This window comes from Hyperolius riggenbachi, chromosome 12 (assembly GCF_040937935.1).
Source record: "Hyperolius riggenbachi isolate aHypRig1 chromosome 12, aHypRig1.pri, whole genome shotgun sequence".
Taxonomy (NCBI): Eukaryota; Metazoa; Chordata; class Amphibia; order Anura; family Hyperoliidae; genus Hyperolius; species Hyperolius riggenbachi.
Window position 1 is genome coordinate 42,216,644 of NC_090657.1, and position 11,637 is coordinate 42,228,280.

At 44.8% G+C, this 11,637-nt stretch overlaps 1 protein-coding gene across 2 annotated transcripts in view; it reads right to left on the reverse strand.

Annotated features, from left to right (window-relative positions):
* Window positions 1–11,637, reverse strand: part of SMARCD2 (SWI/SNF related, matrix associated, actin dependent regulator of chromatin, subfamily d, member 2) — an 86,231-nt gene that overhangs the window by 20,793 nt on the left and 53,801 nt on the right. For both annotated transcript variants that reach the window (XM_068262938.1, XM_068262937.1), the window contains exons 7-9: window positions 8,937–9,038; window positions 6,549–6,710; window positions 3,610–3,707 (exon numbers count right to left, since the gene is read on the reverse strand). In XM_068262938.1, coding sequence (XP_068119039.1) covers window positions 3,610–3,707; window positions 6,549–6,710; window positions 8,937–9,038 — 362 coding nt within the window. The remainder of the gene's footprint in view (window positions 1–3,609; window positions 3,708–6,548; window positions 6,711–8,936; window positions 9,039–11,637) is intronic.

Below are 11,637 nucleotides of genomic sequence, written 5' to 3' on the forward strand. Positions count from 1 at the left end.
GGTTTACATTACAGTAGTATTTTTGATCAACAACCTTGGTACTATTTAAAGAGACACTGAAGCGAAAAAAAATTATAATGATATAATAGTTGACAGTTGAGATAACAAGCTTCAGAAGACAAGCTTCAGAAGACAGAGCTCTCTGCGACTTTGAAAGTCGTGGAGCTCAATGGCTCTTTTGCATAGATAAAAACTGGAGTTTCTTAACGCTTCCTGTACTGAAAACAATATTAGACTTATGTCTCTGCTCCTAATGTTTTATTTCTTAGTTGTACTACACATACAAATCATTATATCATAATTTTTTATCGCATCAGTGTCTCTTTAAGGGACTGTGCACAGAATGTTTGCACCAACCAGACGGAAAATAAGTAATCAGCTGACTGGCAAAGTGCTGATGCCCACACTCCGAAGGAGAGTAGTACAATGAAGGAGGGAACGAGGGAAACAAGCAAAAAAACAGGTGTGACAAGTTATGTAAAAGACTAAAAGAAAAACGAGCTCATCTCAATAGATGACAAAAGCTGATACATATAGCTGGCACAATAAACTGGTCTGAGGAAGTTAGTATTGATCCCCATGAAATGTGTTGCTATAGTGCAAATAGACTACATTTTTTTAATCCAGTAACTGTATCATCTATTGAGGAACGCACCTCCTAGTTTTTCTTTTAGTCTTTTAACACATGTTATCACACTTGAAAGCCTCTTTCCCTCCCATTCAAGGCTTGTAGATAACTTTTACAGATTTGAGTCTCCTGATGACATAATCGTAGCCTCGCTGAGTTGTCCTAAGAGCAGTACTATTGTGAGGGAGTGATGCTGTCTCCTGAACCCACTGCCAGTTGGCTACAGCACTAGCTTTCTCATAACCTTGAGAAATGACTGTTAGGGCTCGAACTCGATAGCAGCCTTTTTTTAAGAGCTAGTGATTTGAAAAGCTCTTGCTAATGCAATCCTATGGGTGATTTTTTATAAAATCACATAATTTAAGTGGGATCACACCCATAGTACTACATTAGCTAGAGCTTTTCAAATTATAAGTGCTTACAAATGGCTTAGTAACATACTGCTAGTGGGTTCCAGGCCTTAAAGAGAATCTGTATTGTTAAAATCGCACAAAAGTAAACATACCAGAGCGCAGTGTTTCTCAACATTTTATTGGTATGTACCCCTTTTAAAACCCTGTACTCACCAAGTACCCCCTGGCATAGTAAACATTATCTCAAGTACCCCTTAACAAATATATTTTTAATCATAGTACATAATAATTGGTTCTAAACTATTTCCAAGCATTTATTATTGCTTTTAATTAGCTATAATACTAATTTGGTGTTGTTTATGTAGGATTTATCATGATCTAAAACTCTAAATTTGTTGTACTTAGTTAATTATATCAAGCCCAAGTACCCCCTGGAACCATCTGAAGTACCCCCTGGGGTACGCGTACCACACGTTGAGAACCTAGGCATTAGGGGACATCTCCTATTACCCTCTGACACAATTTCGCCGCTCCCCGCCGCATTAAAAGTGGTTAAAAACAGTTTTAAAAAGTTTGTTTATAAACAAACAAAATGGCCACCAAAACAGGAAGTAGGTTGATGTACAGTATGTCCACACATAGAAAATACATTCATACACAAGCAGGCTGTATACAGCCTTCCTTTTGAATCTCAAGAGATCATTTGTGTGTTTCTTTCCCCCTGTTCTCATGCACTGAAGTTTCAGGCTGCTTGTTTCTTCCTGCAAACAGCTTTGCCCTTGTCTGTAATTCTTTAGTATGTGAAAGCCCAGCCAGCTCAGAGGACGATTTATCCAGCTTGTAAAAGATGAGAGAAGAGAGAAGCTGCTCTAATCCTAAATAAAACACAGGCACTGTGCATACAGGGGCCTGGAAGGGGGAGTTCATAGCAGAACCACAACACTGAAGAACTTGGCAGCCTTCCAGACACAAGCTGACAAGTCTGACAAGTCTGACAAGAGAGAGATAAGTTGATTTATTACAGAGACAGTGATAGTATAAAGTGCTGCAGTAAGCTAGAACACATTAGAATAGCTTTTTGAACTTGTAGGATGATAAAAAAACAGGATGCAATTTTTGTTACGGAGTCTCTTTAAAGGGAAGGTTCAAGCAAAATAAAAAAATGAGTTTCACTTACCTGGGACTTCTACCAGTACTATGCAGCCATCCTGTGCCCTCGTAGTCACTCACTGATGCTCCAGTCCCCCGCTGGCAGCTTGCCGACCTCAGAGGTCGGCGGGCCGCATTGCGTACATTTTTACGCATTCCCACTAGTGCAGGAACATTAACACATACAATTTTACGCGTTACTGGTTCAATGCGTAAATTTTTACGCATTGAACCAGTAATGCGTAAAATGTATGTGTTAATGTTCCTGCACTAGCGGGAATGCGTAAAAATGTACACAATGCGGCCCGCCGACCTCCCAGGTCGGCAAGCTGCCAGCGGGGGACTGGAGCATCAGTGAGTGACTACGAGGGCACAGGATGGCTGCATGGGGCTGGTAGAAGCCCCAGGTAAGTGAAACTCATTTTTTTATTTTGCTTGGACATTCCCTTTAAGGTGGCCATACACTGGTCGATTTGCCATCAGATTCAACCAACAGATAGATCCCTCTCTGATCAAATCTGATCAGAGAGGGATCGTATGGCTGCCTTTACTGCAAACAGATTGTGAATCGATTTCAGCATGAAACCGATCACAATCTGTGGTGGTGCTGCCGCTGCCCCCCCCCCCCCCCCAATACATTGCCTGCTCCGCCAGCGCTTGTCCCCGCTGACTTCTTCTCCGCTGGGCTCGGAACGACTGGCTTCACTTCTTTCTGTCCGGGGAAGTTTAAACAGTAGAGGGCGCTCTACTGTTCAAACTAAGAAGTGAAGCCTGCTGGACTCGGAGCCCAGCGCGGAGACGGAGCAGCGGTGACCAGGGGACACGCGCCGGCGGAACAGGTAATGTATTGCCGCTGTATTGCGTTGGTTGTTGGGCATTCAAATGCCGCTATCGACACACTCCCGACCCGCCGGCAATCGAGCAAAATCTTCCGCACGGATGGCTCGACGGGAACGATTGATTTCGGAAGGAAATCAATCGTTTGCGTAACGATTTATATTGGCGGGAAAATCGTTAGGTGTATGGGCCCCTTTAGTGCCTAATACCTCCGTCTCCAGGAGGCATGTTAGCAAATAATCAAGATTAGTCATTAAAAATTGTATTGATGAATTCCGATGGCTAATGTCATTTACAATTTGACCAGCCATCAAATGACAACAAAATAGGCAGAATCACAGTAACTAACATCCATTGTAACCCCAATACAGGAAGTGAAGCCATATTGACTTTTTTTTTTTTTACCAGCAGCTTCTTTCGGGAAAATGCAAGTGAGAACAGATCAGCAAACTTCTATCAATACTTTCGAGTGATCTGCCACATATATGGATACAACACTTTTCTTCTACACTTTGGCAGCAATATACCAGTATACAGTCCTGACAAAGTCTAGCACGTTTACACATCTATCCCTACACATGATAATATTTGCTTCATAAATTAGCCTGCCGTTTTCCCACAGACATTAAGGTCCTCACTCACCTAATAGTGTGATTAATGATTATGGGTTCCGGGTGCTGTAAAAGACTCGCCAGTTTCATGGGGATGTCTGAGAACCTCATTCGGATGCAGTTAAAGATCTGTGACAGTATGGGAAGAGGTGAGTCAGTCATGCGCATTAGGAGAAAATATGGGTGATTTGCTTGAATATAAAACAGGTGTGACCTTGTGAAAGACCTGCAAACCCTCAGGAAGAGAAAGAGTGACATGGTATGTTAGAGGACCAGGTATTCATATAAGGCATGAGATAGTGGCAGAGGAATAACTACAAACCAAGAGGCTCTCCTGTGGAAACTGCAGGGGGCCCCTCAAGTGCGGACATTTTTAAAAGTCTGTTCCCCTCACTCCAGTAAGAAGTGTGGGCAAACGTTTTAAAGCACTGCAAGTTAAATTGGACACAAGATGCTGCCGGTAGTAGAATATCAGTAATGACCCGCCGCTACCCGAAGCCAGAGTTTGGCTATATAATAAAGCAAATGTAAGCACTGCAATAAGTACATTAGGGTCAGTGATCAATTTATCAGGCGCGCATAGTGCCCAATTTACTGGATTCTAATGCAGCCAGTACAAGTATATGCCCTGCCTCCCACTTTAGTAAAAATTGTGTGGCCTCCCCCAATCCTAATAAGTGCGGCCAGTCTAAAATCAACCCCTTCCTCCTTAGTAAGAAGTGTGGCCGGTATCTGTCCGCCCCCCCCCCCCCCCCCCTCCCTTAGCAAGAAGAGCAGCCCTCCCATTCCTTAACCACCTTAGCGGTATGGACGAGCTCAGCTCGTCCATTACCGCCAGAGGGTGCCGCTCAGGCCCTGCTGGGCCGATTTTCATGAAATAAAGAGCAGCACACGCAGCCGGCACTTTGCCAGCCGCGTGTGCTGCCCGATCGCCGCCGCTCTAGCGGCGAAAGAGGGTCCCCCCAGCCGCCTGAGCCCAGCCGGAACAAAAAGTTCTGGCCAGCGCTAAGGGCTGGATCGGAGGCGGCTGACGTCCATGACGTCACTCCGCTCGTCGCCATGGCGACAGGAGAAGCCAAACACGGAAGGCTGCTCATTGCGGCCTTCCGTGTTACTTTTGGCCGCCGGAGGCGATCAGAAGAACGCCTCCGGAGCGCCATCTAGTGGGCTTTCATGCAGCCAACTTTCAGTTGGCTGCATGAAATAGTTTTTTTTTTATTTAAAAAAAACCCTCATGCAGCCGCCCTGGCGATCTTAATAGAACGCCAGGGTGGTTAATAAGAGTACCTTGCCACCACTACATTTTTAAGAGGTGTAGCCAGTATCTGTTTCCCCCAACCCCTCGCTAAAAACTGTAAGTGCGTCCAAATATGGTTCCTCCCCTCTCCACAATAGTGAAAGGTGTGGCCAGTATGTCCTCCCCTTAGTAAGAAATTTGTCTAGATTATGTCATTCCCCCCCCCCTTCCCTCAGGGGACTAGGGTGATTCGCTGCTCTATGTAACCTACATGAATAGCAGAGTGGCAGCAGTGGAGCACATATATTTACTTCATTGTTGTGTACTCTTCACTCCAGCTGGTCAATGTCCCTCTGTGAATGACATCGTGAGCCTGCGGAGAGAAACTTCTGCATGATAAAGAGGATGAGAGGACCCACCACAATAAGTATATGTTCTCCACTGCAGCTGCTTTGCTATTCACACACTGGGAGAGAGAGAGGCAGGCCCCTCAAATCACAGGTCCCCAGCAATTATTGCGGAGCTATAGATACGCCCTTGGATAGTGGACACTCAGAAAATATTTACCCCTTTGGAGCCGGCTGCCTACCCCTTCTTAAAGACCAGGCATTTTACATGCGGGGGGGGGGGGATTTGGGGGGTCAGGCAGCCAGATCCCTACTGTGGGCACTTAGGTATGGTCCCCCCTGGGTGGCCAGGTGTCCCCCGTATTGCTGGCAGCCTTTACTCACCTCCCAGGCTCCAGCGATGAGCAGCTGTAGACACCTCCGCTCTCCCTGGCTTCCTGGCTCGTACTGACGCTAAGTCCCGGGTTGCGGCTTGATGATGTCAATACAGCAGGGATGCCGGCCAGATGGGAGGGGAGCACCGATCGTTGGGGGAACGGCAGGAAGGTGAGTGGATCCTCTTCTTTCACCCCCTACCTCTGCAGCTCTGTAAGTGATCACCATGATCCGCCGGCGATCATAGTGATCACTGAGGGGAGATGCCAGCTGTCATATGATAGCTTAATCTCCCCTCTCCAGTGCGCACGATCACATCGGGACGGTTCGTTAGCGCAGACGTTGAATCAACGTCCAGTCAGGGCAGCAGCACCACCTGTTGGACGCAGATTCAAACTACGTCGGTCCCCAAAAGCTTAAAGGGACACCTAAGCCAGAAAAAAAATGGAGTTTTACTCACCTGGGGCTTCTACCAGCCCCCTGTAGCAGTCCTGTGCCCTCGCAGCCACTCACTAATCCTCTGGTCCCCCGCTGCCAGCTAGTTTTGTTTTTGCCGACAGGACTGGGCACGCTTAGCTTTCTCCGCATTCCCGACTGTAATTAGCGCTAGTGCGGGCCGCAACGCGTAAAAAAATATGCATTGCCGCATGTCTATGCGTAGGTAATGCGGCAATGCGTATCTTTGTACGTGTTGCGACCCGCAATAGCGCTAATTACAGCCGGGATGCGGAGAAAGCTACGCGTGGCCAAGCCTGTCGGCAAAGACGAAACTAGCTGGCAGCGGGGGACCAGAGGATTAGTGAGTGGCGGCGAGGGCACAGGACTGCTACAGGGGGCTGGTAGAAGCCCCAGGTGAGTAAAACTCTTTTTTTCTGGCTTAAGTGTCCCTTTAAGCACAAGGAGTTTTAGCCATAACAACACAAACCTCAGCATGCTTGCTTGGATTTGCATCCCTACAACTTTTCAAGACAGATGCAGCCTTGTTTTGCTGTGATTTCCCATTTCACCTACCTGCCTGAAGTATCGGTTGCAGTTGATGTATTCCTTCTCATGGCTGTCCTGCAGCTTGTTATTCTTGATGTACAGCCACAGAGCTTGCATGATGTTGGCACGGGTCTGAGTGTGAACACCTAGGAGTCGAGCCAGGCGGGTATCCAATTTATACTGGGGAGGCTGCCAAAGTACAATGGAAGACATAAGGGAACTGATTGTATCCAGATTACACACCCCATCTTAGCTACTCTGACAATTTAGCTTAGTTTCTGCTTGTACAGTGCCTACGCACTATAAATAGAAGACGTACACACAGCTTTTTTTAGAGGTCAGCTACACTAAAAACATACTTTATATCATTATTACTATCATCTTTTACTTATAGTACTGTACTGTAAATGGGATGTGTAAATGACACATTGATGATAACTTGCATATTTGGTTTGTGTTGTGCTTCTAAATCCTGTGCGCACTGCATCCCAGCAAACTTACCTCCTCAGGGGACACCCTCTGCTGTCCTGGTGCATCCTCTGTGCATGTATGGGTATAATGAGGTCAGTATGTAGCAGGCAGAGGTAGTGAACAGGACTGAAAGGTTTCTGATGCATTTGTGTGTGTAAAATACAAGGGAACACCCACAGATGCAATAAGTGGATGACCCTTGGACTACAGCTTTAATGGCTGGTAGACACCATGCAATTTTCCTGCCAGATCGATAGGAAATTTCCCGTTGCTTGATCATTTGCAGCATATTCGATCTGCTTCTGATCGAGAACAATTTTAAGATCAGTACTGCAACAAGCAGTTGGGACCTGCTGGAATATATGGAAAGACGGGAAACTTCTCTTCAGACTGATGGAACAAATTATACACAATCGTTTAAGCGCACATCCTATTCAATATAAAAGTCCACAAAACACTATTCAGGAGTTTCTCAAATCTGTTCTCATATGCAGTTTCTTGCTCTCTTCTACCACCATCACCATGGACACCCAACAGTAAACAGACTCACCAGATGTATTGGCCACTGCTAGACTGGCCAACCATACACAAATCCAGGAGCCTCAGTACTTCAGGATCCTGGTACCGCTGTGATGCTGTCCGTTTAGACCACCATCATCCTCCCCATAATCCATGCATTGTACCTGGCGATGTGCTCCGATCCAATCACTCGGCCATCTGCCCCCGAGTACTGCCTGCCTACTAGGCATTACTCGGGGGCAGATGGCCGAGTGATTGGATCGGAGCACATCGCCAGGTACAATGCATGGATTATGGGGAGGATGATGGTGGTCTAAACGGACAGCATCACAGCGGTACCAGGATCCTGAAGTACTGAGGCTCCTGGATTTGTGTATGGTTGGCCAGTCTAGCAGTGGCCAATACATCTGGTGAGTCTGTTTACTGTTGGGTGTCCATGGTGATGGTGGTAGAAGAGAGCAAGAAACTGCATATGAGAACAGATTTGAGAAACTCCTGAATAGTGTTTTGTGGACTTTTATATTGAATAGGATGTGCGCTTAAACGATTGTGTATAAGTATTTAGGTCTTGCCGGACCTTGTGGTAGCGCACTCCGCTGGGACATTTTATTTAGTTTTAAATTGTATAAGCCATAGCGCTTTGATAACACGGTACATGATGGAAAAAATTGCATGGTGTGTGCCAAACATTCATCATTGGAGCAACAGCCCCACTGATTACATCGCTTCCTTCTTTGCATGCATTCTGGCTCGATAGAACGTATTTCTAGTCAATTCGTTGTATTGAATTAAATATGAAAAAAAGTTGAACCCATTAGCAGCTTCAGTAGAGTTATCTCTTTTAAGATAAGTGCACTGCTTGTGCTGTAAATTCTTGGAATGCTTTGATCTCTCTATACTAGCAGAAAATACAGAAACTAAAAACAGAAGTCCTCTGTTATTGTCTCACACTGCCCCCTAGTGACAAATGGCAATAAATACACATTATACCAGTCATATTTAGTAGCAAGCAAATATAACAAATACGAAATAAACAAAAATTGCTAAAATAAATTGGCCAGGAGCACTTGCAAGCCTCTAGATAAATTGGCTGCTAAAGGGTTAATAGCGATCATTTATTTTTGTATGAATGTATATTTTGAAAGTTTCTAAAAAGAGAAATGATTGAGCTATATGGATAGGTTTAGAATGCTTGGTTTCTCCTGGGGGCAAGTGGATTACTTTCAATAACTGAAATTATTAAATAAAATCAAAATTTGCTGCGTTTTGAGAGCTCCGGAGTGACTGATTCTAAAACTGGGTCTGCCGTCTAATTTGTACTAGAGTAATGAGGGATGAAATTTGACAGTTTACTGCAGGTTCTTGCTAGATCTCAGTTAACACTGCATTTTATACAGGTCTCTTCCTGAGCCCCCGTACCCTTACCTGGTGGTCCAGCATCAGGAGGAGGGTGCACTTCACACTCATATCTCCTGGCCGTTTCACCTGGAATCCATCTGTTTCCTGAGTGGAGGACATCCTGTGCCACTGTGGGGGAAGAAATAATACAATTCAACGTATATCATTTAAAAATGTAATCGGACGCCATCTTCACTAAAACTATATGTCAAAATGATCAGTAGATTCAGGGATCTGAGCTGCCCAGTTCCTAAGCTTCTTTTTGGAAACGGAGACCACCTATGGTAGTGCTTGAACATTTGTGGGCACTCTCACATTTTCAATATTTCTGTATATACAGTAGCTACGACCTAAAATGTAACCTGTTGTCCACGGAAGTCCTAATAATAGATAATGAGAACCCAATAAAACAAATGAGTCCAAGGCATTTATTTATTAGTCTATATACCATACTTGGGAAACTAATACAGAAACATCCACTTAAGGACCTTCTCCACAAGCAATGTTTTCATTGCTTTTGCAACACAAACCAGCATAACCATGTCTTTACTGCTGGAAAACCAAGTATTGTTTCTGCCTGGAAGTCAAGTGCGCCAATTGTTGACTTAAAGGATACCACCGTCGAAAAAAAAGTTTGCAGCAGTGTGTGGGAGGTTAAAATTACATACCGTTAGCCAGTCCTGCCCCCTCCGTCTGCTGCCGTTAGTCTCCTATAAGTCCTGTGTGACGCAGAGGAATGAACGTGCTTCTGAGCCGATCGTCATGCGCCGGCCAGAAGTGAAGAGAGGAGGACATACTGCGCGCACAGGGCGCAGTATGTCCGGATGAGGGGTCAATCATGTCGCCGGGCACCGGAACTTATGGGAGACTAACGGCGGCAGACGGAGAGGGCAGGACTGGCTAACGGTATGTAATTTTAACCCCCCACACACTGCTGCAAACTTTTTTCGACGGTGGTATCCTTTAATAAGAGAGAAGCTTTGCAGTCTTACATGACAAACTTATCCAATTCCAGAAAGTATGAACCCCCTTTCCTAACATTCTATATACAGGGATGAAATCTGAGTAGGTACTGCAATTGACCCTGGGAATCATGGAATAAAATGGAGAGATACTCTGCTACACATTGGGTTGCAACTCCCTAGTCCCCTCCTCTCCCTTCTACCTTTTAACACTTCTTTTTTTGTATTTTCTATACTGTTTTACTGCCTGCATTACTTACTTTTACTGCTTAAGTCACCAGTGGAGTCAGAGCTTTTGGATTAGGGCTGTTGAATGACTGTGTTAACAAATGAATCCTTGGCTTAAATCCTGTATGTGATTGGATATTTTATGTGTACATACTGTATTGCAAAACAAAAGTTTGCTTTCTTAAAGGGAAGGTTCAAGCAAAAAAAAAAAAATGAGTTTCACTTACCTGGGGCTTCTACCAGCCCCATGCAGCCACCCTGTGCCCTCGTAGTCACTCACTGCTGCTCCAGTCCTCCGCTGGCAGCTTTCTGACCTCGGAGGTCAGGGCCGAATTGCGTACATTTTTACACATTCCCGCTAGTGCAGGAACATTAACACATACATTTTTACGCGTTAGTAGTGCAACGCGTAAATTTTTGTTCCTGCACTAGCTGGAATGCGTAAAAATGTATGCAATGTGGCCCTGACCTCCGAGGTCAGAAAGCTGCCAGCGGGGGACTGGAGCAGCAGTGAGTGACTACAAGGGCACAGGATGGCTACATGGGGCTGGTAGAAGCCCCAGGTAAGTAAAACTCATTTTTTTTTTTTGCTTGGACCTTCCCTTTAAAACAGAATGTATTTGCGATAATTCAGGTTGGAGTGAGCGCCGAGATGTCTCCCAGAGCAACACTGCTGAATATATGCAAATTAACCATTGTTGCCCTTAGAAGCTAAACACACCTCCAGAACCGCTGGAATGCAATGCTTGTTAATTTGTACAGAGCCATAATAATCCAACATGCAGATTTTTCGGATTGGTTGATCCTCATCAACGCATGGCATGGATTAAATTGGCTCTATGGAGGAGGGATTGAAACACCCAGAGGTATTGCACTTTCATGCGGCAAGTTATACTCGTACCAGATAATCTTAACAGGGTTGGCAATTTTTTGGGGGGCTTTTAATAAAAGGTATCAAAAACAGACCTTTTCTATGCTATGCTGGGAAAATGCCCATTTAACATCAGTAGAATCCATACAGATAAGTTCTATTTTACTATTCAGAGCAATGTTATCACTTGCCGTTCCAACAGATAAGCATCGGGCAAACGTCAGCTGCAATGTTTTAAGCCCCACCTACACCATACAATTTTTTGTGCGAATCGATTTGATTCACTCCGACATGTCCGATCGGGACATGTTGGATTAAATCAAACCAAGGAGTCGAATCGAATCGCACAAAAAATTGTATAGTGTAGATGGGGCTTTATGGCTGCCTATTCTTCCCAAATGTCACTGTTACAATATTATTATTTACTATTTATAGAGTGCTGACATCCTCTGCAGCACTTTACAGAGTACATAGTCTTGTCACTGTCTCTCAGAGGCTCGCAATCTAAATCCTTACTACAGTCATATATCCATTGTAGTCTAGAGCCAATTTAGGGGAAATCCAGTTAACTTATCTGTATGTTTTTGGGATGTGGGAGGAAACCGGAGTGCCCAGAGGAAACCCACATACACTGGACTGGAAGAACATACAAACTTCTTGTAGATGT